General features: G+C 65.4%; 12 protein-coding genes across 12 annotated transcripts; 5 read left to right on the plus strand and 7 right to left on the minus strand.

The window, feature by feature from the left end:
* Positions 1 to 26: 26 nt before the first annotated feature.
* Positions 27 to 3,554, minus strand: MICPUN_99529 (predicted protein; the record flags this gene model as incomplete). Its single annotated transcript, XM_002500942.1, has 1 exon — positions 27 to 3,554. The coding sequence occupies one exon, from the start codon at positions 3,552 to 3,554 to the stop codon at positions 27 to 29; it is 3,528 nt and encodes a 1,175-aa protein (XP_002500988.1).
* Positions 3,555 to 3,807: 253 nt separating this feature from the next.
* Positions 3,808 to 4,935, minus strand: MICPUN_93705 (predicted protein). The gene is made up of 3 exons (XM_002500943.1): positions 4,884 to 4,935; positions 4,631 to 4,709; positions 3,808 to 4,244 (listed from the first exon to the last, which is right to left on the minus strand). The coding sequence occupies exons 1-3, from the start codon at positions 4,896 to 4,898 to the stop codon at positions 3,910 to 3,912; spliced, it is 429 nt and encodes a 142-aa protein (XP_002500989.1). The 5' UTR covers positions 4,899 to 4,935; the 3' UTR covers positions 3,808 to 3,909.
* A 289-nt stretch (positions 4,936 to 5,224) lies between these two features.
* Positions 5,225 to 7,660, plus strand: MICPUN_99531 (glycosyltransferase family 60 protein; the record flags this gene model as incomplete). The annotated part of the gene is made up of 1 exon (XM_002500520.1): positions 5,225 to 7,660. The coding sequence occupies one exon, from the start codon at positions 5,225 to 5,227 to the stop codon at positions 7,658 to 7,660; it is 2,436 nt and encodes an 811-aa protein (XP_002500566.1).
* Positions 7,653 to 8,442, minus strand: MICPUN_107931 (predicted protein). Its single transcript, XM_002500944.1, has one exon. The coding sequence runs from the start codon at positions 8,432 to 8,434 to the stop codon at positions 7,709 to 7,711; it is 726 nt and encodes a 241-aa protein (XP_002500990.1). The 5' UTR covers positions 8,435 to 8,442; the 3' UTR covers positions 7,653 to 7,708.
* A 319-nt stretch (positions 8,443 to 8,761) lies between these two features.
* On the plus strand, positions 8,762 to 9,547 carry MICPUN_70512 (predicted protein; the record flags this gene model as incomplete). The annotated part of the gene is made up of 2 exons (XM_002500521.1): positions 8,762 to 9,331; positions 9,443 to 9,547. Coding segments are annotated over 2 exons (675 nt in total), but the record flags the coding sequence as incomplete, so codon positions are not given.
* Positions 9,548 to 10,458: 911 nt separating this feature from the next.
* Positions 10,459 to 14,494, minus strand: MICPUN_80084 (predicted protein; the record flags this gene model as incomplete). The annotated part of the gene is made up of 3 exons (XM_002500945.1): positions 10,459 to 10,672; positions 13,260 to 13,936; positions 14,009 to 14,494. The coding sequence occupies 3 exons, from the start codon at positions 14,492 to 14,494 to the stop codon at positions 10,459 to 10,461; spliced, it is 1,377 nt and encodes a 458-aa protein (XP_002500991.1).
* Positions 14,495 to 15,106: 612 nt separating this feature from the next.
* Positions 15,107 to 16,273, plus strand: MICPUN_68182 (predicted protein; the record flags this gene model as incomplete). Its single annotated transcript, XM_002500522.1, has 2 exons — positions 15,107 to 15,217; positions 15,296 to 16,273. Coding segments are annotated over 2 exons (1,089 nt in total), but the record flags the coding sequence as incomplete, so codon positions are not given.
* Positions 16,274 to 16,747: 474 nt separating this feature from the next.
* Positions 16,748 to 18,038, minus strand: MICPUN_57048 (predicted protein; the record flags this gene model as incomplete). The annotated part of the gene is made up of 2 exons (XM_002500946.1): positions 16,748 to 17,844; positions 17,945 to 18,038. 2 exons carry the CDS (start codon positions 18,036 to 18,038, stop codon positions 16,748 to 16,750), a joined length of 1,191 nt encoding a protein of 396 aa, XP_002500992.1.
* Positions 18,039 to 18,237: 199 nt separating this feature from the next.
* On the plus strand, positions 18,238 to 19,068 carry MICPUN_57049 (predicted protein; the record flags this gene model as incomplete). The annotated part of the gene is made up of 1 exon (XM_002500523.1): positions 18,238 to 19,068. One exon carries the CDS (start codon positions 18,238 to 18,240, stop codon positions 19,066 to 19,068), a length of 831 nt encoding a protein of 276 aa, XP_002500569.1.
* A 4-nt stretch (positions 19,069 to 19,072) lies between these two features.
* On the minus strand, positions 19,073 to 20,842 carry MICPUN_105296 (H+-or Na+-translocating f-type, v-type and A-type ATPase superfamily; the record flags this gene model as incomplete). Its single annotated transcript, XM_002500947.1, has 2 exons — positions 19,073 to 20,541; positions 20,687 to 20,842. The coding sequence occupies 2 exons, from the start codon at positions 20,840 to 20,842 to the stop codon at positions 19,183 to 19,185; spliced, it is 1,515 nt and encodes a 504-aa protein (XP_002500993.1). The 3' UTR covers positions 19,073 to 19,182.
* A 2,785-nt stretch (positions 20,843 to 23,627) lies between these two features.
* On the plus strand, positions 23,628 to 24,717 carry MICPUN_52266 (predicted protein). Its single transcript, XM_002500524.1, has one exon. It carries the CDS (start codon positions 23,791 to 23,793, stop codon positions 24,667 to 24,669), a length of 879 nt encoding a protein of 292 aa, XP_002500570.1. The 5' UTR covers positions 23,628 to 23,790; the 3' UTR covers positions 24,670 to 24,717.
* A 4-nt stretch (positions 24,718 to 24,721) lies between these two features.
* MICPUN_71655 (predicted protein) lies at positions 24,722 to 25,384 on the minus strand (the record flags this gene model as incomplete). The annotated part of the gene is made up of 1 exon (XM_002500948.1): positions 24,722 to 25,384. A coding segment is annotated over one exon (663 nt), but the record flags the coding sequence as incomplete, so codon positions are not given.
* Positions 25,385 to 25,386: the final 2 nt, after the last annotated feature.

Consider the following 25,386-nt stretch of genomic DNA (forward strand, 5'->3'; position numbering starts at 1 on the left):
TATAATCGAAGGTACCTTCTAATGCGTTATAATCGAAGGCTCTCAAGCTCGGCGTTGATCGCCGCGCTCAACGTGATAAACGCGGGGGATCGAAGGGGCTTTGCATTCGACGCCGCGCACTCCACGCACGCGTCCTCGATCGCGCAGCACTCGTGCAGCGTGTGACCGCACGGGAACGTCACGAGCCGCCCGAGCGACGATTGCCCCGCGTCTCCGCTCCATCGAATCTCCCGCAGAGGAAGGGCGCACCTGGCGCAGCACGCCGTGGACAGCGGCACCCTCACGCCCCAACCGCCGGTTGGATCCTCGAGTGTCGGCTCGATCGGTTTCGTGTGCGTCACCGCCAGCTCCCACCTTCCCCTCTCCTTTTTGACGAACGGCAGGCGACGCATGGCGGCGTCGTCCCCGGGGGAGGCCTTCAGGCTCGCCTCAGCGGCGATGGCTGCTCGAAGCTGTGGGAACCGGCCAACTGGCGAGGGGGGCGGATCGCTCACGCGCGCCTCCAGCGGTCGCAGGATCTTGGACGCCGCCCGGCCGCGATCGCGCTCGTCGCCGACCGCTGCGACGAGGTCGAGGGTCACGCACGTGATCGCATCCGCGAAAACGTTGCCCGCGAACGTCTCCAGAGCGTCGCAGCCAATTTTCTTCTCGATGGCCTCGTCCTCGACGGCAACCTCGAGCGCCTTTAGCGCGTTCTCCGCGCCCAGTGCGGCTGCGACGACGGTGGTGACGGACTCGAGCGATTCCAGCGGCTGCGCGGAGTCGGGTCTGCTGAGTAAATCGACGAGCGCGCGTCTGAATGATTCGACGGCGACGATCTCGCCATCCTCGGGCGGGATCGCCCTTAAGATCCGCTCCACGCGTTCCTCCTCGCCGAGGGACAGAGCGCCCACGAGCGAGCCCGCGAGCGCACCGAGATCCCCGTCGAACGGCTCGTCCACACTCTTCGGTGCTTTATCATCCGCGGGTTCGACGATCGTACCCTTGGTCGTCCTCGCCGCGGCCTCGGCGGCGTCGGCCTCGGCGAAGACCCTCGCGGCTGCCTCGCCGACCCTACGCTCCGCCGGCTCGGCGCCCACGAGCCTGAGCTCCACCACGGCGACGTCCAACTCCCTCTCCACCAACGCCAACGCCTCGAACATATCCTCGCGCGCGAGTTGGGTGGAGTCGGACAGCTGTCGCGTGGCGTGGGTCTCGTCCCCGCCGCCAAATTCGACGACGTCATCGATTTCGTCGGCGATTTCGTCGCATTCGGCGCGAGCCAATCGCCACCGCCTGAGAGCCGGGATCAACGGCGAGGCGTCGAGGGACCGACGCGAGAGTCTGAGGGCGCGCGCGGCGACCGCGGCTGCGTCGATGCGACGCTCCCTCGCGCGGCGCAACGCCTCGCGACGTTTACCGGTGGTCGACTTGGCCGCGGCGGCGGCGGACCCGACCTCAACCAGCGCGGGAATTTCTCGGTACTCCGTCCAGTGCAGGAACGGCGGTGGCGACACCGGCGGGGCCTCGCCGAGGTCGCTCAGCGCCTTAACCGCCGCGAGATAATCGTCGCGGTCCTCCTCGAGCCGCGCGACGATCGAGCCCATGTCCGCTGCGGTCTTCTTGTCCTCATTTGTCGGAGACGTCTCTGCGATGGGCTCCGGCGCGGGGGGAGATTTCTTCGGCTTGTCTCGCTTTGGCCTGGGCGCGTCCACAGGCGCGGTGCCGTCGCCGACGTCAACCACCTTTGCCGACTTTTTCTTCTTTTTCTCCTCCTTGTCGCTCTTTCTCTCCTTTCGCTCGCCGGCATTGGCGTTCGGGTTGTAGAAGAAGAATTTGCCCGACTCCGCCGCCGGAAACTCCCCTGCGCCGACAATCGTCGCATCCAATCCGGAATCACCACGCGACAGCGACGCCCCCGCCGACGACGCAAACGACGACGACCGGCTCAGCGCCGCCGCGGGCCTGGGCGGTGACGATGCGGTCGTTCGTTCGTCGAGGCTCGGCCGCGGCGGCGGGGGCGGGGCGTCGCCCACCGCCTCCGCGTAGAAGCGCTCGTAAGCCTCGACGGCGGACGCGAGCTCCGCGTCGATGTCCACGAAATCATCATCCTCATCGTCCAACACCTTCCCACCGTCGCCCACCGCCCTCCGCGCCGCGACGTCCCGCACCAGCGCCCTGGCGTCCTCGAGCAGCCTGGTCTCCGGCACCCGAAGCTTCGTCGCGAGGGAAACCGCGTGAAGCGTCTCCGCCAACCCCGCGTCCTTCCCGGCACCGTCCCTCGCACGGCTCGCCACCGCCACCGCCGCGACGTCCGCGACGCACGCCACCAGCGCGGCTTCCGTCGCGGGTGCTTCGAGGCACCAGACGCCGCCGCCGTGCTCGGGCGCGGCGAGAAGGAACGCCCTCGCGTCAACCGCCGCCGCCGACGCCACCCCGGCGGCGATCCCGACGGACCCCGGCTCACCCAGCGGGCACCACTCCAGCAGGCTCCCGCCCGGTACCTCCACCACCGCGAGCGCGCGCTCGGCGACGGAGAGGACGCACGTGCGCCCGAGGGGGTGCAGCCGGCCGAACTCCCACTTGCGCGACTTGGCCCCGGGCCTGGGCTCGGGGGCTCCGGGCGCCCTGGAACCCTTGGGCACGTCCGGCTTGAGCGTCGCGGCGACGGCGCTCCGCGGTTCCCCCTGGGTTCCGCCCTCTAGCCACGCCTCCGCGACCCACAGTCGTCTCCCCGGCCTCGCCGCGAGCATCCACTCGCTCTCGGGTTGTTTCGACACCAGCGCTCCGTCGGGAGCGGCGTCGCGGGCCAGGACGTGGAAACACCCGCCGTAAGGTCCCTCCCTGGGCTTAGTGCCCACCTTCGGGTGGACGCCCGTGGGTACGGATAGCAGATCCACCGCCTCGTTGGTGCACAGCGCCGCCATCAGCCCGGACCGGGAGAAGGACGCCTGCGCCACGGCGGATCCAAGCGAGAGGGTGTTGGCGACGACGGAATTGTTCGCGAATTCCGTCACGCCCACCACGCCTTTGTCGTCGCCGCTGAGGAGCCTATCGCCGTCGGGGGACCACTCCAGCCACGTGACGTCGGCGGATGCGTGCGCCTTGGGGATCTGCACGATCACCTTGGGAGATCCGCCCCTGCGTTCGACGCCGGGCCGGAACTCGACCACGTTGAGCACCCCGGTGGCGTACGCGATGGCGCACCTATCGCCTCTGGGGGATAGCTTGATGCGCCGTATCGCGGGGGATACGCCCCTCGAGCGCGACGCGAACGCTGACTGGGGCGTCCTCGCGTCGTCCGCGGGATCGTCCTTGGCGGCGTCGTCGGACGGCTGCCTCGGGGGCGAGACGACGGTCATGAATCGCAGCGGTCCCTCGGGCGCGTCCGCGTCGGGGCCGAACGGGCTCGGGCCATCGGCGCGGGTCCTGGCGAAGACGTAGAGGCTACCGGTGTTGGCGCCGAGGACGACGTGCTTGTGGTTGGCGTCGAGGCACTGGAACCGAACCCGCGGACCGGCGATGCCCGTCAGGTTGGGCGACTCCGCCACCTCTCGCCAAACCGTCGATCTCATCGTATCGGAGTCTACTCGCGGGACATCGCCCTCCTCTTCTGCTGTGGTCGTCGGCGTCTCCAGTCGGACGCGCACTCGTGACGACACGAGGAGGCAACTTCGGACGCGACCCCCGAGACGAGGCGAGCGCGCCCGTTCGTTATGACGCTGGCTTGCTAGGTGCCGATTGGGTGTTGGATTTTGGAGGTCTCAGTGCTGGCTGGCTGGTCCGGTTGGCACTATTTCGTGACTATTTGCGCATACGTAGGTTTCGTTTAGCAGGAATACCTGTATTACACCCTCCAGTGCGACGAGATACGGAGCTCTATCAGCGCCCGCGTCCCGCCGCGAACCATAAAACCCCACGAGAAGCCGCTTAACGGTAGGACTTCTGGAAGCGAGCGCGCGCGCCGCGACCGCCGAACTTCTTGGGCTCCATGCGGCGGGGATCCGCGACGAGGAGGGTGCGGTCGTAGGTGAGGAGCGCATCCTTGAGCTCCTTCTTGCTCTGCTCGTCGACGTACTTCTGGTAGTAGGCGACGATGGCCTTGGCGATGGCCTGGCGCACGGCGTACATCTGGGACACGTGACCGCCACCCTTCACGCGGATGCGAAGGTCGAGGTTCGCGAAGCGCTGGCGACCGAGGAGGATGATGGGCTCCATAGCCTTGAACTTGAGAGTCTCGGGCTGGATGAGCTCAATGGGGGCGCCTGTTGCGTTGGGGACGGGGCGCGAGAGGTCAGCGTTCGGTTCGGTTCAAAGATCACGGTTCGACGCGACGGCCGAGGCACGTACGGGGCGGCGGAGATCGTCGCGCCCCCCCACACACAGAAAGGGGACGAGAGGATGTCCTCCGCTGGGACGCGCGAGGCGCGAGGGAGCGGCGTGCCCGATGACGCGACGACGCGACCCGACGATCGCGCGCGCCGATACGTCCCACGCACACTCGAGATGCACCTCGCGGGTCCCGCCGCGGCGTGGACGATCGCCCGTCCCTCGCCGGACGGTCGCCGGGCGCCTCAGCCTCGCGCAGCCCGAGAACCCTAAAGATTTTTCGCCGTGCACAGCGGCAGTCGGAGAGCGGCGGGATACGCACCGTTGAAGCGAATAAGACCCTTGCCCGCCTTGCAGTGGACCACCGCGACGGCGGTCTTCTTGCGGCCGAAAGTCTGGACCTGTAATGCGAAGGTGGAGGGGGGCGGAGAGGTCAGCTCGATGCTCATGAGCTCTCGATTCCAGTGACTAGGGTTTTTGCCGTGTGAACAGGACACGCAACGGCGGTCGACGCGCGGATCGCGACCGCGCGACGCCACGGAAGACGCTCGGGACGCGATGGCACGGGTTCGTACCGACTGGGTAGCCATTGTATCTAAACCTGCGTTGACGTCGACACGTGCAGCGCTTTACAAAGAGGGCTACACGAGGCGCGATGCCCGGCTTTTATTTCTCCCTCCTGCGGGGTCTTTCCTCTCCTTTTCCCTCGAGATATTCGCTTTCCGACTTTTGTTACTCAATAACGTGTGACAAATTTGAGAAAGCTATTAACAATGACGGCAAGCAAGTTCGATTAAAAAAACCAGGTGCGGTAAAACAAGCTGGCTGCGTTTTTTGACAGCGAGAAAAACGCTCGTTCTCAGGCTCACATCGAGCCGCGCCCGATACGACCGACATGGAGCGAGGTGGAGGCGCGATGGCGCCCGCCACGCCGAACGCGAGGCCCTCGTTCGCCTCCTCCGCGGGCGAACCCTCGGATACTCCCCACGTCCCTGGTCGCAACCACGCGCGCCTCGTGGCGGAGATCGCGCGCGAGTTCAGGCCCAGGCTGGACACCGAGGGCTTCTCCGCGGTCAGGGAGCTCGGGTCGCAGCTCAGGGAGCTCGGCGTCGAGTCCAACGATGATGCGCCGGCGCACACGCACAAAAGGTGCAAAATGTGCGGCAACGTGTGCCACGCGCGGATGAACTCGTGCAGCTCGTGCTGCCTCCCTTTCGTCGATCGCGGGTCGTGGGAGCCGGCGACGATGCCGAGGCCCGGCGGAGACGTCCACTCGGAGACCGACTCCGACTCCGACTCCGACTCCGACTCCGACGACGAGACCGAGGTCGACCATGTCACCGAACCCACCGCACCCGCGGTCAACGCCGCCTCCGCGATGGAGCGAAGGCGCCGCGAGCGCCGCGCGGCCGCCGCCGTCCCCTCGGGCGGACCGGTCGGCGGACCAGTCGCGTCGGACTCCGCCGACGCCACGACGCGACCCGGGTGGCACGACTGGTTCAACCGAACCGGTCGCCTCCGCGAAGCCCCGACGCACGAACGCGGCCTCGACCCAACGCTGGAGCGCTCGTACGCGGCGCTGGGCTGCGCGTTCGGGGCGACCGAGGCGGATGTTCGGATCGCGTACCGAAAGTGCGTTCGCCGCGTTCACCCAGACTCGGGCGGATCGCGCAAGCAACTCGCGAGGGTCCACGACGCGCTCGAGGCGATCGATCGCGACGCGTGGTCGCACGGAGAGGGCGCCGCGGCGCTGCGCGAGGCGTTGGTTGCGTCCGAGAGCGAGCCGGTTTCTACGGAGACGGGGGCGAAGAAGCCGAGGGTCTTCGTGTCGCTGGCCGTGTACCGAGACCCCGAGGGGCTGCACACTCTGAAGGACGCGTTCGATCGCGCGAGCGACCCCTCGCGGATCTTCGCGGGAGTGCACTGGCAGCACGTTCTCGCCAAACCCTCGGGCGAGGAGCCCGTGGTGGATAGGCTTCACCCCGCGCAGAACATGTTCACTCGGCAGGTCGAGGCCAACCTCGGAAAGATTCAGGGCGACGAGGACAAGGTGCGGTACCTGGAGGAGAGCATGAAGCAGCAGGGCGATAATCAGCGCGACCTCGACGAGAAGGAGGCGCGGTTGCACGCAAAGGCCAGCCTCGACGCCACCGACGGTACGAAGTGGGAGTGGGCGGGTCACGTCCGCGAGACGAGGGAGTCGTGGGAGTGCGCCGAGGGTCCGTGCAGGGCCCGGCACATGTCCATGCGGCTGTGGGGCGGCGAGGAGTACGTGCTGCACGCTGACTCGAGAACCAGGTTCGACCACGGCTGGGACGACGTTCTCATCGCCGAGCTCGAGCGAATCCAGACACTGACGAACAACCCCGCCGTCTTGACCGGCGTGCCCCTCGGGTACCACATGCGCATGACCCCGGTTGACAACCCCGAAACGTACGAGCGCGTCGGTTACTTACCCGTGTATGGTAGGGACGAGGAACGGGAACACGAGCTGAGCAACCTCGTCGTGCCGCTGCGGCGCGACCGAACGGACGACGCACCGTCCATCGCGGCGTTGGGCGTATGCGGCTTCGGCGATCTTCTCTGCTACCCGGCCGCGGTCCGCTTGGCGCCGTACGACGCCGCCGACGCCGACGAGCCGCCGCTACCCGCGATGCTGGTCAACCCTTCGTTTGTGTTTGCGCCAGCGAAGGCGCTCGTCGCGGACGCTCCCCCGGACCTCCACGCGCCCTTCCTGTACCTCGGCGAGGAGCTCATAACCTCCGCGAGGCTGTGGACCAAGGGGTGGAGGACCTACCTGCCGCGGCACTGTCCCTTGCGGGTGTGTTACGATCCGAGGAATCGAATCGACGAGACGCGCGAGGACAAGAGGCGCGGCGCGCAACTCTACGATCATCCCAGGTCTGAAGCGGCGAGGGGTACGTGGGACCAGCTCGAGGAGCGGTACTTCATGAACCTGCAGTCGCGAAGGCGCGTGCTGCAGGTCATCGGCGCGCCCGATCCGGACTCGGCGACGCGCGATCCGCGGGACGCCGTGATCCTGAAGGAGCCGTGGGCGCCCGGTTCCGTTCGTCCGGTGAGCGAATTCGTAAAGTCGCTGGGCGTGGACTTTGACGAGCGCGAAATCTCGAACACGTCGCGGTATGCCGGGCTGGACCGCGACGCGTTGAACATGACCCACGACACGCGCGCCGTCAAGAAGAGGGACACCTTCGCCGCGCGGACGGACGCGACGGAGCTGGGCGACGACGTACTCGCCGACGACGGGTTGCCCTTGAAATGGAAAAATGGCAGCCCCTTGTTCGGGGACCTCAGCGCGGGATACTACGAACGCACGGAACGATGGAGCTAACGATGCATTTTGAATACAATCTTCTCCCACTACTGAACCGCTCTACGCTCACGCCGCCTTCTTCCCCTTGCCGCCCCTCTTCTTGCCGAAGATAACCTTGTACATGGACCTGAGGATCATCATCCACCAGTAGATGTTCAGCAGAAACGGCAGCGGCACCGTGCACCGGGCGATGTTCGCCTGCCACGCGGGCACCTGCCCCCAGTCCGCGTAGTAAATGCTCTTGATCAGATTGGGCATGACGTAGATCCGGCTCATGAAGAACGAGGCGACGAACCCGAGTTGCACCGCCACGCCGACGGGGGTGTTGATCGTCCCGAGCGAGAGCATGGCGCCGCGCGCCGCGAGGAAGGTGCTGCTCGCCTCCGACGCCACGAACCAGTTGACGAAGAACACGAAGGAATTATGAAGCACCGCGACGGGCCAGAACATGATGGACAACGCGTGGTGCCAGATGTAGAGGTTGTACGCCACCACGCCGTTGGCCTTGATGCTGACGGTGAAGTTGGAGAGCATGGCGAGGAGGTCGTAGAGGAGGTACCCGACTGACGCCGCGCACCCGAGGACCGATCCCTCGTGCCGAGGGAAGACGGTCGCGTAGAGCCCGTTTTGATTCAACGGCGGGGTGGACGTGAGCGCGGGGTACACCAGCGCCGGCGCCAGAATGCCGTTCACCGCGCAGTTGAACGCGAGCCTGATCTCGTACTGCTTCGCGTCTGAGAGCTGCGCCCATCGACGCTCGCCGAACACGATCGGGCAAAGCGCGCCCCACATGACGCGGACGCCGCCGTGCGCCAGTGCAATGGAGCACACCAGGATGATGAACGTTTTCGTCTCCGCGTCCATGATCTTCGCGTGGATCTGTGCGCGGTCTAGTGTGCGCAGTCGATACCTTTTTCAACCACACATCTCAGGTACTTGTACTCGTCTTGAGAGACACGTCGCCCCACTACTCAGGTCGCGGCACGCCCCGAGATGGCTCGCGCGGCTATCGCTATTCTCCTAGTATCACTCTTTCTGGTAGTCACATCGGCAACGACTCTTGCGGATGAATCCGCGAGCCACGGATGGGCCCGATACGACAGTCCCCTCGACGGACCCTGCACCGTCGATCGGGTCCACTGGACGGAGATGACCGCCGACAGGTTTGACGGACAGTACCGGGACCACAAACCGGTGGTGCTGACGGGCATGCGCGGCCGCAACGACGCGTTCCGCAACGCGTGCGCCAAGGACGTCTTGCTCCGCGAGTGGGGCGACAAGGACATCGTGCTCTCCACCGCCAACACCCATTCGTACCTCAAGGTGACGAAGACCTTGCGTGAGTACGTGTCCTCGCACACGGCGCCGCAGCGGCTGGATCGACGCGGCGACGAGACCTTGATATGGTTCGGGGACAACAACCACACGGAGTGGCGGTCGCACTTCGACCTGTACGTCCCGCCGCCGTTCGGGACGTCCGACGCCGACGTTGCGTACAGCTTCGGGGTGGGCGGACCGCACTCGGGGGTGCCGCTTCACGTGCACGGACCGGGTTGGAGCGAGACGATCGTCGGTCGCAAGCGATGGTGGCTCTCCCCGCCCAAGCCCAAACCGAGGTTCCACCCCAACGCCACGTCCCTGGAGTGGGCGCTGGGGCTCAAGCCGCTGCAGGAGGGGGACGAAGGGAGGGTCGTGGAAGTAGGGGATGACGACGCGGGTTGGGTTCACGTGCCAGAGAGATACCGAACGCAAATGGAACGAACTCGCGAGGAACGCGCGAGGCAGCAGGGCGGAACGGAGATGTTGGAGTGTACCATCGGGGAGGGTGAGGCGGTGTGGTTCCCCGACGGGTGGTGGCACGCGACGCTCAACCTGGACGAGAGCGCTTTCATCAGTTCATTTGTCAATTTTCGACACGCCGCGAGCGGCAGCCAGGATGAGGAGGATGACGTGTTTAGCAAGATAGAGTTGTGATTTCAATGGAGGAAAGGTAAGGTATATGTATACACGATGCGCGTGGAAGGCGGTGAACGGAAACGGTGGTGAACTTCCCGTTCACTTCTCGGTGAGCTCGCGATAGCCCTTCCAGCCCTTCGGCGCCCTGTTCTGATGCTCCTTCATGAAGTTAAGGAGCGCGGCGGTTGGCCCATCTGGTTGGACCCCGCGCCCGGCTTCCGCACTCGCGCGTTGCGTGCTCTCAGCGACGTCGCGAAGCACCTGCGCGGCGCGTTCCCAGTCGCCCCCGCTGTACAGCTCGAATCCCAAGGCGAATTGGGAGAGGAAACGCTGGCTGACGCCCTGTCGAAGCGCGACGATGTCGGGATGCTCAGTGAACTCGTCCTCGTAGTGCATGAACGAGTTTGACTCGTCCTCGGGTGAGATTGTTGGGTCAGAGTCCGCAGCCGGCTCGGGTACAGCCTCGATGCACGTGTCGTACGTGAATATACCCATGGGTTTGATGGATCCCTTGACGGTGACCCGGTCGATCTGACGACACTGCGCTCGGACGCGTTCGCCGCAGATGCGAACAAACTCCTCGGAGATTAGGAGCGGAACACCGAACTGCTTAGTAGCTGCTTCGAGCCTGGCAGACAGGTTGACGTTCGGGGAGAGGTAAGACGCGTCCACCTTGAACTCAGATCCGATTGCACCCTCGATGGCCCAGCCGACATGCAATCCGAAGCCCATCTTGACCTCAAAATCCGGCATCCGCTTGTTCAGCCGGGGGTTATGACGGTAGCGGTTCAACCTGGCGCTGCGGCGAAGGCTCGCCATGATGATGACGAAGGACGCTAGCGCATTGTTTGCAACCTCCGCTATGACCGCGCGTTTTGCCGGCGTCGTCCGCTCTGGGTTCTCCACGTCGGCGAGGGAGATCTCCTTTGGAAACTTCCACACGAGCAGGAACGCATCACCGATGTTCTTGTTTGCAGATCCTCCGTGAAGGTGCACCTCCATGTGGACGATCTTGCCGATGGTGTTGACGAACTCCATGACGCCCTCTTGCAGCACCTCGGTGGTGTCGGTGAACTGCCGTATGTCGCAGAAACCGAATATTGCGACGACTTTCTTGCCCGGGATCATGGGGTTGATCTCGCCGCCGCGTTTCATATTCTCTGCGATGACCTCGGACCCAGCCTCGCCGAAGCCGACGGCTAGGAGCCCGCAGATCTTTGCGATGGAGTTCTCGAGCATGCGGGTCTCCATTTGCTTGTTATCATCGTCGTCGTCGTACACCTCGAATCGCTTCAGCGGGTTCTCGCTTACTTCGCGGACCTTCTTGACCATGCGTTCGATGGGCTTGAGCACCAGCGTGTTGGCATCCTTGCTGAAGAGCATGGCGCCAAGGCCAAGCACGAAGCATACGAACGCGGTGCGTCCCATGTTCAGCGACGCCTTGAGCCTGCTCGCATCGCGCATGTCAAAAAACGCGTAGGAAACCGATCCGTTCTCTTCCGAGACGTAGGTGGTGTACTGGTACTCCTCGCATCGAAGGCCAGCGCCGATGTCGCGATCGAGCGTGAAATCCGTTTTAGAGTGATTGGAAAAGTCAATGCCGTCAACCACCAAAGCGTACATGTCCGTAGCCTGAGATTGGTACATCTCCACGGCGTCGAAGAACCCGTCGGATAGTTCCGTGCCGCGTTCGGCGACAAACATGGTGTGGAGCATGCGAAGCCCGCCGGTCTCGAGCCCGGTCCTATGGTCGTAGGTGTGGATGTCGAAGAGTGGTAGCATGAAGAGCAGCGCGAGGACGCCGACGATGACGCGGCGGGTGGTGAGGTCGGAGAGCCTCGCGCCGACGCGGGTCTCCTCCGTTTTCCGAAGTATCTCGTCATCATCGACCTCTGCGGCGACGTCGTCGAGGAGCGTGTCGGTCTTCTTGGTCCTGATTGCCGCCTTGGACTCCTCTCCGCCACCCCCCGAAGGGTTGTTAACGCCGTGCCAGGATTTGTACAGCCTGAAGATCCGAAGCAGGCGGACCATGCGGAGGATGCGACCGAGGCGCGTGCCCACGCGCGCGGCACGACCCGCGCGTGCGATCGCACCCGTGGTCCCGCCGTCGAGCGCGGACGTCGGCGCGCCGCCGCCGCTGAGATCGATCGTCTCGGTTCCGACGCCGCCGTCGCCGAGCGTGAAAAAATCAGCGTCGTTGTAGCACTCGGGGAAACCGGTGGCCGCCATGAACTCGGGTATATCCACGAGGAGGGACATCGTGGCCATGGTATCGAGCCAAAAGAAAAATCCGAAGGGGTAGTCGCGCTTGGCGATGCACGCGAGCATCATCTCCAAGGCGAAGAGAAAGAAGCACGCGTAGACAATGTAGACAAAGATTCTGTCGTCTTCCTGCGTGAAAGCCACGAGCCGGATGTCGTCGCCGAAGAGGGTCCACAGCGTCACTGCGGTCATGAAGAGCGTGATTCGGGTTCCATCTATGAGCGCAGCGATCTTGCGCTTGTACATCGGCGTGGTGTCCGTGTCGAGAGCGAGAGAATACGTCGAATGCATCATCGACTGCCTCGCTGCAAAGCTGCCGCGGTGCATGAGTGGGCTGTGGGGGACCATCTCGGACATGAAGGGCCTTCGCCGGCCGAGCCCGCTGTTGAAAGACGTCCTCGGGGAAATCCTTTCTGTGATGTTCTGCATCGTTGCGCGCTTATGGCGCGCCTTCATATCGCCGTCCGTGGGAAGGATGGACACGATCACCTCGCTGGCTGACATCGATGAGGAATACGGCCCGTCCGCATCTCGGCGGCCCCCATCGGGCCCGTAGGACGATACGCGAGCGCCGGAGCGGCGACGGACGGGCGAGGGCCCGTGCCTCGATACGATTTCCTCATCAAACGATACCAATGGGCGAGACATGCTCCCCCACGGTTACGTCGACGATGTAAGGCTCCCTAGCCGATCGGGGGTGACGCCGCGGGCCTAATTAAGCGCCGTTTCGAATCCGGATTGGGGGTGCTCGTCTCGAGGGCGAGGTCGCCGGCGGGACCGAGCGTAATGCGAAGCTGACGGCCCGTCGAAATTATTTCGGCGATGCTCACTCCGCGGCTCCCCTTTTCCGTTCCGCTCGCGTCTCCCCGGGCGCTTGCTTCCTATGAGCCCGTCCCCTGTCACCGAGACTCGAACCGTTTGCTCGCGCACAGCGCCGTTTCGAGCGGGCGCGCAATTTGGATTTTCAGGAAGGCGAAGAGGTTTTTTTTGACACTACACAGCGCTCACCGCCCTATCTCTGCTCACGCACCGCCGCATTTCCGCGCGCTGGACCTCCAGCTCGCGTCTGAGCTCCTCCTCCCACAAAATCTGCTTCTTCCTCGCGTCCTCGCCATCCGCGCGGGGCTCAATCGGCCCGCCAACTTCGAGCGGGCTAGACGCCGCTCTTCTCAGATGTCGAGCGTCGAGCTCCCCGGCGCGCGTCTGCGCCTCCGACTTGGACCGCATGACGACCTCACCGACCGACACGATGTTGCTCGCGCTCGAAGCCGCATCTTCGACCGTCGCGGTGCCCTCGTGGACGCTGAAATCGGTGTTCAGTTCGCGTGGTTTGAGGGGTTCAACCGCGGGCGGCGCCGGGTCCGGTCTCGAACAAGTCGACTTAACCGGCGAGTTGGACCCGCTAGAAGGCGCGGGGACAGCGAACGGATGCCGAAGGAGCCGAGTCGCGTTCGGTCTGTCGCGGGGCACCCTGTTGAAGCACAGAATGAGGAAATCGTGCGCCTCCGCCGAGAGAAACTCTGGTATCGGCGGCGGTCCTGTGCTCGACGCAATGTGGAACAGCGCCGAAACCTGACTGCCAAACTCGCTGAACGGTGGCTTTCCCGTCGCCATCTCCAGTATCGTGCACCCCACGGACCAAATATCCGCCTGGCGCCCGTGTCCCGTCTGCTTGATAACCTCGGGCGCCATCCAGTACGGCGTGCCCCTGATGCTCTTGTGCACCCCGTCGACGGTCACAATCTCCGCTAGCCTCTTGCTCGCGCCAAAGTCCGCGAGCTTCACGCAGCCCTGGTTATCCACCAGGATGTTCGCGCCCTTTATGTCCCTGTGCATGATCTGGTGTCTGTGCAGGTACTCCAGCCCCAGCAATATCTGCCGCGTGTACACGCGTATGACGCTCTCGCCAAAGCTCCCGAATCGCTGCAGCAGCGAGTGGATCGAGCCGCCGCTGACGTACTCCATGAAAATGGTGAACACGTCCTCCCTGGTGCGCTCGGTGCCCAAGTACGACACGATGTTCGGGTGCTTGAGCCGTCGCATGAGCGCCACCTCCTGCTCGATGCGTCGCACGCTCTCGTCCGCGGCTCGGTCGTTCTCATCCGCCAACGCATCCTCTCGACCCGTGGCCCGATTGATGTCCACCACCCTGGATATCCTGGGAGCGATTGCTATTTGTTTCACCGCCAGCATCCCCCCGGTGTCGAGGTCGAGGCCGACGTACACGCGCCCGAAGCCGCCGCTACCCACGAGCTCGCCTCTCTGCCACCGGATGGTCCGCTCCTCGGAATCCTCGGTCGAGTCGTCGTCCCCGACGAATTCGGCGACCGCTCGCGGGGACTCCTCGCGCGATGGGCTCTGCACGATTTCATCCTCGTCGACGGCCTTCCTCGGACTCCGCGTGCCTTTGGCTTCCGCCCGCCTATCGCCTCCGAGATCGCCCGTCGTGTGGCCGTCGGGGCCGTTCCCACCTTCAACGCATCGGACGTCGTCGATGTCGATGCGGTCCAGGTGAAGGTCCGCCGCGGTCCTCCCGGAGAATCCCGCCCGTCGCGGTCGCTCGAATCGGGGTACGCGCGGATCCCTCGCACCGTCGATCGAGTTCGAACGGTCGATAGACACGCACGCGCCCATCGCACCGCTCCCTGCGTTGTGCTCTGGCCGAATTGGTTGTTGCCCCGGTTTTTGCCACATGGCCGTTTCGGCAGCTTTTCGTTTTGGCGGTCGGACAATTTGTTTGGGGAAAATGCCAAACGACGAGTCATAGACCTTCTTTGCAACCGACCATTTTGCAAATCGAATAATTCTCAGCCTCGCAGGGCACCTCGGGGACACACGAAGGCACCCATGAGCGCGCTGCTGCTGCTCATCGCCTTCTTGGCTTCGGCCGACGCGGCGGTCGTCGTCGAGCGACACGTGGGGATCTCGAGCGCGTTCTCCAGACCTCCCGCGCATCCCGCGCTGGACCTCACCGACCCGAGACTGTCGCGTCGTGGTCTATCGGAAGATGCTGCGGGGGATCTCTCGTCTCAGCCAGAGCAGGTGCACCTGCTGCCCGCGGGTCCCGGCGCGATGCACGTCGTCTGGGCCACGCGCTCGGCGCTCGACGACGGTGCCGTGGTAAAATACCACAAGCACGTCGACGGCGAGGACGAGACCGCGGTGAAGTGGGCGGAGGCGACCTTTACCTCCACAGCCTACACCGCGCAGATTTGCCTCGCCGAGGGGCAGAGCGTCTCCCCGACGATGGGCCCGCGGACCCCCGTGCGCGTCGAGGACCTCGTCGCCCTCGCGAACACGTCAACGTGGGCAGAACCGGACGCGGTCAACTACCGCGTGGTCAAAGACGCGGACGACGTCATCCCGTCCGGCTGGTTCGGCAACCCGCCGTGGTCCAAGGCCATCTGCCTCGCGTACAACAACCCGGATGCGCAGTACCAGTCGCCGATTATCAACGTCGCGCATCTCACCGGGCTCGAGGGCAACGCGCACTACCACTACGCCATACCGGGCGATACCAAGACGCACAGGCACTTCAACGCGCCGCCCGATTCGCTCAAGGAGTCCAGCGAGGACGCCGCCGCCGGGAAGGAGGTGCACGCGTCAACCGTGTTTGCCGTCGTCGGGGACACCGGCCAGACGGAGGTCACCGCGGCGGTGTTCGAACACATCGCGGGGATGGACGACGCCGACGTGCTGCTGCATACCGGCGACCTGTCCTACGCGGACGGGTTTCCGCCGAGGTGGGACACCTTCGGGCGCCTGGCGGAGGGGGTCATGGACCGTCTGCCCTCCCTCTTTGTCGCGGGCAACCACGACGTGACCTCGAACGGCGTCGAGTCGCAGGCGTACCACACGCGGTACCCATCGCCGCACAGGTCCAGCGGGAGCGCGTCGCCCGAGTGGTGGAGTCTCGATGTCGGTCTGGCTCACGTCATCGGGTTCAGCAGCTACGCGCCGTCGAAGGGTCCCGGCGCGTTCGACGGGGCGGATGCGCCGCTGACCAGGTGGCTCGAGAAGGATCTGAAAAAGGTGAATCGAGCGATTACCCCGTGGATCATCGTCGTGTTCCACGTGCCGTGGTACAACTCCAACCACGGGCACTTTAAGGAGGCGGAGCGCGCGAGGGTCGCGCTGGAGAAGCTCCTGTACGAGGCGGGTGTCGACGTCGTCCTCAACGGGCACGTGCACTCCTACGAACGCATCCGCGCCGTTTACGATTACCAACCAAACGAGTGCGGCGTTTCCCACATCGTCGTCGGCGACGGGGGAAACTACGAAGGTCCGTACGGGGAATCGTGGATGAATCCCCAGCCCGCGTGGAGCGCCTTCCGCGAGGGATCGTTCGGCGCGGGGAGGCTCGAGCTTCACAACGCGACGCACGCGACGTGGGAGTGGCGGAGGACCACCTGCGTCGAGGCGATGGGAACCACCGCGTTTGACGAGGACTGGTTCGCGCCCACCGGGGACAGGGGCGTCAACTGCAAGTCCAGCAACGACATATCCGCGCAGGCGATGGAGGCGGTGGACCGCGCCGTGTTTGTGAGGGACCCGGTCGCGTGTCCGAACCGCGGGGTCGGGTCGGGACCGGGGCCGGAAAGTTCCAAAGCGGGCGAGTCGGACGGGGACGCCAGGGGCGAGCCGGACGGGGACGCCAGGGCGGGGGAGACGGCCGCGTCGGTGTTCCTCGGGGTCGGGTGGGCGGTCACTCTGGTGGCGCTCGCGTACGTGCACGCGCAGCTGCGGAAGGAACGCTCGGAGCGAAGATTCGTGATCATGAACGACGACATCGAGCTCTAAATTTTTTTGCCAGCCAACGCTGCGCACGACATCTTTGAATTCAACGCAACACATGAATAACGCGTGAACGACGACGAGGTACGCCGATCAACCGCGACGACCGCTCCACTCGCCGGTGGAGTCGCGACGTCCCCGCTCCTGCCTCGCACCGTACGCGTCTCCCGCGCCGCCCTCCCTCAAGCCGCCTCCGCCTCCTCTTCCGCCTCTCCTTCCGCCTCCTCCTCCCCTTCCCCCGCGTCCCCTGCGCTCGTAGAAGCCGTCCCCGCCGCGCTCATCGTAGTAGCCGTCATCCTCCTCCTCTCCGCCGTACCTCTCTCGCACCGCGCGCCTCTTCGCCATCTTATCCTCCTCGCGCCTGGTCTTGAACCACGCGACAATCTTGCTCCGCGGGAGCTTGGTCGCCCTCCTGACGCTCTCCACCATGTCGTCGCTCGGGTGGGTGTCGGACGCGTACACCTTCTCGAGCGTCGCCACGTTGTTCGCGCCGAGACGCGTCTTGACGTACCCCTTGTACGCGGGCGCGCCCTTGGGTACGTGCTTGGCGCCCGGCGCGTTGCGAAGGTACGCAGTCTGCGCGTCGTACTCGCGTTCGTCGTCGCGATCAACGTCGCGGATGCCTCGTCCCTCGCGGCGATCAAAGTCGGGTCGTTCGCGCAGCCGCACCGTCGCCACCTTCTCGGGCTGGGGCGGGTACCGCTTGGCGAGCTCGGGCACGCGGTGCGCGTTGGACTTGACCCACGCGAGCACGTCGTCGCGCCTGAGCTCGAGCTCCTTGGCGACGTCCGTGATGGGCACCTGCCTGCGGCCACGCGCGAGCGCGCGCTCGAGAACCTCGACCTGCGCGGCGGAGAGCTCGGGCGCGAGGGGCTTCAGGTCGGCAAACAGCTTCTCCCAATCGTCGTCGGCCGCGCGCGGCGCGACGGAGCGGCGTTTGGGCGCCTCGGACCAGCGACGCGCCGCCGCCGCCGAATTCCGGAACGACATTCCGGCCCCGGGGAACCGGGAGGGACCGGTTGCGCGAGCGACGAGAGGCGCGCGGGCGCGGGACGGACCCGCGGGCGCGGCGCGCGAGGTGATGAGCGCGGATACTTGCTGGGCGAGCGCGACCATCATGGTTCGACCGGGCGCCGTGTCGAGTGACCCGCGGCTGTGGTGCCCAAAAGCGAAGTCACTTGACGCGGTCGCTTTTTATCTCGGGAAATAATGTCTGGATATCCACGAATCCTATGATTTTTCGGTCACAAATAATGTCATTTTATTTATAATGCATTTTCTATGACTAACTGCGCATAGAGGCACTGTGATGAGACGGAACGCGACCTTTTTGGCGAGCCGACTTTCCGACCTTGAGAATGTGTGAGTGTCCGCCACGCGCCATTGGTGGCATAGACACATCATCCCGCCATTTTTACACGCGCAAATCGTGCGTATCTCACCCCTACGCTCTCGCAGGCATCGGCACGTGCGATCGCGATCGTCAACCCTGTCCGAGACACTGATCCGCGCCCGTTCTACACCGGCGGCACCCAGCACTTAGATATCGGACGAACATGCCCCCAAAACCAGGGGCCAAAGCAATGGACTCGTCCACGAGCCTCACCCGGACCGAGACACCCAAGAGCAAGCCGGATGTGAAGAAGGAGGTGATTCCTCCCAAGGTGCAGCACAGCTTCGAGGACATTGAGGGACTCATCAATAACCTTCTCATGCTCAACACATTCACTCTCGGTTTCAGCATCAGCTTCCTCGCGGCGTTCGAGAACGAAGCGCTTCTGGCGATGGACCAGCGCTACTTCAATGTCTTCACTGGTGCTTTCAAGGGTAGTGCAGATGATTCGGGTAAATTGATGATCAAATCGTTCGGCGAGCAACACATAGGAGAAGATTACTCGCTCTCTCCGTCTGGCACCATACTCGTCCGCGGTATGCGGTCCACCACCTGCCTGACGTTTTCCCTCATCGTCGGCCTCGCGTCTTACGTCTCGATGTGTCTCAGCGACGCGAGGGAGGATCAGAAGTTCTTCATCAAGTGGTACTCCTGGTTCAAATGGATCATCCTGAGTGGGTACTGCCTCTACGTCGCGGGATTCACGCTGTTCTATTTGATGGTGGCAGCCTCCGCCTACGCGCTTTTCCCCATGTACTGCGGGGCCAAGCGGGGATTCCTGAGCAACTCGGTGTGGCTCGACACGAAGGTTGACTTTGACGCAAGCGGCGCTCCCCAGGAGGGCTGTTTCATCAAGGGCATGAAGGATCCCGTCGGGGACACCACCCTCATCCTGAACATCATGATGCCCGCGATCCTACTCTTCTGCGGCATCGTGACCTACGCGATGCACTACAAGACCAAGGTGATCAAGTCCGGGAGGGTCGGCGCGGACGGGACGCTCTACGGCAGGTGGAAGTGAGGCTCGCGGCATGTTAGCTCTATTATTACGGCGTGCACACGAGTACGCGTTGCCTAGACGTCGTGTATTACAGATGGGCGTTCTTCACGCGGCCGTTTCGTCCTCGATCGGGTTTCACGCGCTCGAAACCTCGCCGCCCAGAAACTGCCACTTTTGCACGAGCAGCTTCTGCGTGCAAAGCAGCGCCTGCTTGCGAACCTCGTCGTCCGCGTGCGCCAACAGCCGCATCGCGCAATCCTTACCCTTGAGGTCCTGCACCAGGAACCTGCCCGCGGGATAGTGCGTGGCGAACTCGCCGAGATCGTGACAAACCACCGCGAGCGTCCGGGGCTCGGCGCCCGGGTCGCTCGCGGCGGCGACGAGCATCCTGAGGAGCTGGCAGTTGTTATCCGTCAGCTTGGACGCGTTCTCGCGCCAAAAGCCCTCGTCGATGTGCGCGGCGGTCCAGTCCAGCGCACCGGACGTGACCTCCGCCCTGTACCGATCCCACGAGCTCGCCTCCTTGCGCCTGGCCAACACTCCGTCCTCGAGGTCGGCGAGCGCGGCGAGGAGCTCCTCGTCGTGAAAGTCCCGAAGCCTCAAGTTCTGAACCAGCTTTCGAAGCGCCGACTCCTGCGCCACGAGGCTCACGCCGACGACGCCGCTCACGCCGACGACGCCGCCACCGCCGCCGTCGCCCGCGGTCCGCGTCCCGTCTGAACCCGCCTCCGCCTCCTCCTCGCCCCGGGTCTCCCGAGCCCCCGTCGCCGACGCCAGGTTTCTCAGCGCGAGCGTCGCGACCCTGACAACCTTCTCCTTCGCCGCCGCGCCCGCCACCTCCATCAAGCCCCGGATCACCCCGCACCGCGCCATCGCGTCGCACGCGGGCGGGTGGAACGTGAGCAGCCACGCGCACAGACCCGCCTCGTACAGCTCCTGCACGTTGTGCGGCCCGGCGGCAACCTTGAGGAGCGGGGCGATGGCCCGCGCCGCCCCCGCGCGCGTCGCGACGGGGCGGACCTCGCGGATGGAGAGGAGCGACGCGAGCGCGGTGACGCACGACGGGACCGCGCGCTGCGGGTGGAACGGCGGGTCCGCCGAGAGCTCCTGGCACAGCCAACGCGACAGTCGAACAGCCGCGACGCCCGCGGGAGTCGCGGGCTCGCCGTCCTCGGAGAACCGAAGCCCCTTGTCCCGCGCCGGTCGCTGATCGATGAGCCGCGTCAGGCAGAACATCGCCTTCTCGCGGGTGAACCAGTCGGGCGCGGCGAGCAGCCGAAGGAACACGGCGTAAGCTTCGCCGCCGCCGCCGCCGCCGCCGCCGCCCTGCCCCTTGTCGTCGTCGTCCTTCTTCTCGACGGCGAGGAAGTGCGCCGCGCGGGTCTTGTCATCCGATAGCATCCGCGCGACGAGCGCGAGGACGTACTGGACGTACTCGGTCTGCGACACGTCGCCGAGGACGTTGAGGAACGCTCGAGCGCACGCGTCTCCCTCCTGCGATGCGGGTGGGTGTTCCGGTTGAGTCGCGGGGAGTGTTAGATTTTTATTTTAGGGCGCGCCGCGAGATCCTTGCGTGCGGTTGGGCGCGCGGGAGAGCACGGGAGGAGATCCGAGCGGTTCATCGCGGATGGAGACACACCTCGTCCATCATGTCAGCGCGCGCGTCCTCGTCGCGAAGCTCGTAGCGCTGGATGGCCTGCAGGTCCTCGTCGGTGACGAGGCGCGAGGTCAGCAGCGCGTTCCAGCGCGCGCCCCGCTCCAGCACCTCGCGCAGGTCGTCCGTGGGGTGTATCATGATACCTCCCTCCCGGACTTACCCGACGCGATGCTAGGGGTCTTCGTGCGCCCCGCCGCGGCTCCAGAGTGCACCGCGGGGCGTCGTCGTTGTGATGTAAAGCGCGCAGTCCAAGCGCCAAAGCAAAGCGCCACACTCCGGAGTCGAGAAAAAACAACTCAAGAAAATTAACCCTCAAAATCCTGACCAATCACATGCCGGCCAGAGACCAGGATCTGCAACGATCTCTCCTCTCCAGCCCTTTGGACCAGGGATTTTACGCGTCGACCATCCGCGTCGTGCCTTGGCGAGGTCCGCAGTAGGGAACGCGCGTGGCGGCGACGCGTGTTCATAGTCCGACGCCGTAGTTACGATCAAAGAGAAGCGTTCGATCGCGCGATGCGAGCGAAGCCTTCGGCGTAGGTAGATAGAGAGGGGGTTCGGCACACACAATGAGGGGCTGCTGCACGCAGCAACCGTCGTGCCTGGGGTTGGTCGCCAATCGCGGCCTATCGAGCTCGCCGTCCACAGCGGGGCCCTCGGGCCGCGCCGCGGTGGCGTCCACGATGGTCTCGCCTCGACGGTCCTCGCTGATATGCGCTAGGATCGGCGAGTCGACGCGTGCCACGTCCGCGGCGTGTTCCACGTCGAGCCCGGGAGGAGGCTTATCTCCCGGTGGCTCGGGCGCCGGCGCGAGACGGAGCGCGCTCGACGCGAGACACCCGGCGATCCACTCGGATCTATCGTTCCGCACATGGACCGGGGATAACATCTGGCGTCAAGCCGCGATGGACGCGGCGCTTTCGCGCGACGTTCGGACGCGCGCGTCGGCAGATCCCGTCGCGACCGCGAACGCAGATCGGGAATCGGGCGCGAGCGCGGGCGCGGGCAAGAAAAAGGCCGGCGAGCAACCCTCCGCGGCGCCCGACAAGGCGATCCGGGTCGCGCGCAAGCGTCGAACGAGCAGGGAGAGGCGGTGGGATCGTCCGAGGGACTCCAACTCGTGGGGCGCGGCGTCGTCCCCTGGGGTCCTCGGCGAGGCCTCTGGGGCTTCCCCGGGCCAGACCGCGTCTTCCTCGTCTCAGGCTTCGGGGTGGGCCGCCATGCAGGCGCAGCGCGGGGCGGACTCGTTCGGCGACTCCCCGCTCATGACCGACGCCGCGGGTCTCGGGTTCGAGTTCGGCGCGCGGCCGCGGACCGGCGACGCCGGAAACGACCAGCAGAAGCCGTCCGGCAACCGACAGCAGAGACTGCGAGGCAAGGCGCTCGTGGCGAGGATCAAGGAGTTGGGCGACAGGCGACGGCTCGACAAGGTCTTCGCGCTGGTGGAGGCGAGTCCGATCCCGGAGACGACGAACGGCCACCGCATCACCATGGGCGCGGTCATCGGCGCGTGCTGCAAGTGCGGCGACTTGACGAAGGGTCTCAAGCTCCTCCAGCAGCTCGACGGGCCCGGCGGCGTCGGCGCGGGCGGACCCGCGTACAACGCCCTGATCCGCGCGCACGGACGCGCGGGCCGGCTCCGCGAGGCGCTCTTACTGCTCGAAGCGTGGGAGAAAGGGCGGGGCCCGAGGGACAGCAAGATCGGCGTGGGTCGCAACGGCACCATCTACGTCGCCGCCGCGGGCAAGTGGCGCAAGGGCGACGTGCCGCTGAAGATGGAGGGGTACAGGGACGAGATGGGCACCGAGTGGTACCCACCGCGCGTGGCGCAGACCCGCATGCTGCTCACCGTCCTGGACGCGTGCGCGGACAGCGGCGACGTCGTCCGCGCCAGGGAGTTCAAGGACAGGGTGCTCAACTGGAAGCGTCGCATCGTCGACGGACGCGAACGAGTCGACGGGGTGTCCGACGCCGAGGCGGCTTGGAACGGGGTGGCCAAGGCGCACGCGCTCTCCGAAGACCCCTTATCCGCCATCGCGGTGCTGCGGGAGATGGAGGAGTGTTCGCTGAACCCGGTACCGCCCTCGCAGGTGTCGTACAACATCGCGATCCAGGCGTGCCAGCGCGGGGGACGACCGGATTGGGCGCGGGCGCTCGTCGCGCGCATGCGCAAAATCGCGGCGAGAACCGGCGACAGGAGCATGTACCCGGATGCGGTGTCTTACACGACGACGGCGCGCGCTGAGGCTGCGGCGGCGCGCGGGTACACCGGCGCGGATCACCAGGGCGGCTTGGAGAGCGTCGAGGCCATGTACGCGGAGGTGCGCGGTCCGCTCGGACCTCCGCCGGATCCCCAGTGCTACGGGGCTCTGGTGGACGCCTTTGTCGCTCACGGCGCCCTCGACCGCGCTCTCGCCACGTTGTACACCGCCGAGGCTGAGCCCGGGGTTCAGCTCCCGGCTAGGGTGTACCTGGGTGTCATGCGCGCGCAGGCGGCGACGGGCGACGTGCGAGGCGTGCGTCTTTTGGCGGAGCGTCTCGAGAGCGTCCTGGCTGAGCGAAGGACGTCGAGGGACGCGCGTAAGGGTCGGCAGAGAAAGTCGTCAGTCGCCGACGCCGGTTTGTCCGCGAAAGACGTCGCCGCGGCGGCGGCCGTCGGCGGTGCGATCCCGGGACGGCAACTCGGGTTCAGCGGCGGGCCCGCGGTGGAGGCTGAGGTTGTCATGTGCGAGGCTGAGGCGAAGGCGGCGGCGGGTGACGCCGACGGGGCGAGAGCCGCGCTCGAGCGGCTGAAAAAGCTGGACTACTCGGCGTCGTCCAAGGTTCTCCGCGACAGGTCCACCGAGCTTCTGGTCTCCCTCTTCGTGAAGGAGATCGTCAGCAGAGGTGATGTGGTCCCCGCGGGAGGTATTCCATCCATGGGCTCGCTCTCCACCGCGGCGGAGGGGGGCGACGGCGCGGGAGAGAACGCCGAGCAGTGCGTCATCGAGGAGATTGCCCCCGAGGTTGGCGAGGACGCCGGCTTCCTCAACTGCAACATCGACGACGTCGCCGTCGATCGGTCGCAGGAGCGTTCCGACAAGTCCATGTGGGGTATCACGCAGGCGCTCGACCTCATCGACAGCGCGTGGGGATTCGCATCACTCGACGAGGACGACGAGTTCCTCCCCTCGCTCGACGAGGACGACATCCCGGTTCCATCCGCAAACTTTGGCTTTGGCGGCGGCTTTTACAACAACGCGTTCAAGCGCGATTTCGGCGTGCCCATCGGCAAGCCTCAGTACGACTGGACCGCACCGAAGGCGGCGCCGTCGCTGAGGTCCTCCGAAGCTGCGGACGCGCTCGAGCTGTGGGCGGGAGCCGCGGGCCGGCTCTTTGCGGGTGAAGCCGAGCCGCTGATATTCCGCGGCGGCGTGGACCCGTCCACTCTGCTCCGCGAGATCCCGGATGTCGGCATGACGATCGACGAGGACGAGGACGAGGACGAGGACATCGACCTCGAGGACACCGCGCGTAGAGATGCCGTCGATGCGGGCTTCTCCCTCGGTTGGTTCTCCAGCCCGCTGGGAGGCAACGACACCGGCGCGTACAGGTTCGTGGTCAGGGACGACGAGCCCGCGGGTCCCGCCGCCGCCGCGGTCGGTCGCGACGGGATCGCGGTGGTCATCGACGAGGAACTCCGGCCGGTCGGTGTCCTTCGAGGCTCCCCCGACGCCATGTTCTTCGACGTCGACGCCAAGGTTCGGGAGGTGATGGGCATGTCGCCGGCTGTCATCGAGGGTGATACCGCGACGGTGGGCGACGTCGCGGTTGTTTGCGCCGCAGCTGCGCACGATGAGCCGGTGGCCATCACGGACTCGGAGGGCAGGCTTCGCCGGGTGTTGAGGCAGGAGGATCTGCTGGAGCCGATACGGAGCCAGCTGAGGGAGCAGTCGGAATCTCGTTTCGGGAACGCCACGAGGTGACACAATTTTTTCATCGTTGTCAGTTGTGAACTTATGATAATTTTTTGCAAAGTCGCTCCGCTGCTCGAAGCATCTTGATCGCCGACATCGTCGCACCGAACCCGTTGTCGATGTTCACCACCGTCACCCCCGTCGCGCACGAGTTGAGCGTTGCCATGAGCGGACTTAAACCTCCCATCGCGGCGCCGTATCCGACGCTGGTGGGCACCGCGATGACGGGAGCGTCCACCAGCCCGGCGCACACGCTCGGCAGAGCGCCGTCCATTCCCGCGACGACCATCACCACGTCCGCCTCTCGCACCTCGTCCAGCCGCGACAGCAGTCGCTGAAGCCCCGCCACGCCGACGTCGGCGATGAGCCGGACGTCCTCGACGCCCATGAGCCGAGCGGTGATCGCCGCTTCCTCGGCGACGGCGAGGTCGGCGGTTCCCGCGGTGAGCACTGCGAGGATGCCGCGGACCACGGGCGTGGGTGGGGCATCGGGTGCGCCCGCGAGCGTGCACACGCGCGCGAAGGCGTCGTATTCTATCGAAGGTTCGATCGCGCGGATCCTTTCGTATACCTCGGGGTCGACGCGCGTCGCCATGACCGCGGACTGGCGGTCGCGCAGCGCGAGCATGATCTTCGCTATCTGCTCTGGGGTCTTTCCCGGGCCCCATACGACCTCAGGTAGGCCCGTGCGCGCGGTCCGGCCGAGGTCCAGCTTGGCAAAGTCTC

Source organism: Micromonas commoda, chromosome 3 (assembly GCF_000090985.2).
Source record: "Micromonas commoda chromosome 3, complete sequence".
NCBI classification, from domain to species: Eukaryota; Viridiplantae; Chlorophyta; class Mamiellophyceae; order Mamiellales; family Mamiellaceae; genus Micromonas; species Micromonas commoda.

What these genes read in the sequence shown, in the direction of transcription:
- MICPUN_52266 (XM_002500524.1), top strand. Translation starts at nt 23,791, where the DNA reads ATGTGGGGTATCACGCAGGCGCTCGACCTCATCGACAGCGCGTGGGGA.
- MICPUN_107931 (XM_002500944.1), bottom strand. Translation starts at nt 8,434, where the DNA reads ATGTGGGGCGCGCTTTGCCCGATCGTGTTCGGCGAGCGTCGATGGGCG.
- MICPUN_93705 (XM_002500943.1), bottom strand. An exon ending in GGGTCTTATTCGCTTCAACG is followed by an intron (nt 4,245 to 4,630) that starts GTGCGTATCCCG and finishes CCAACGCAACAG; the next exon opens with GCGCCCCCATTGAGCTCATC.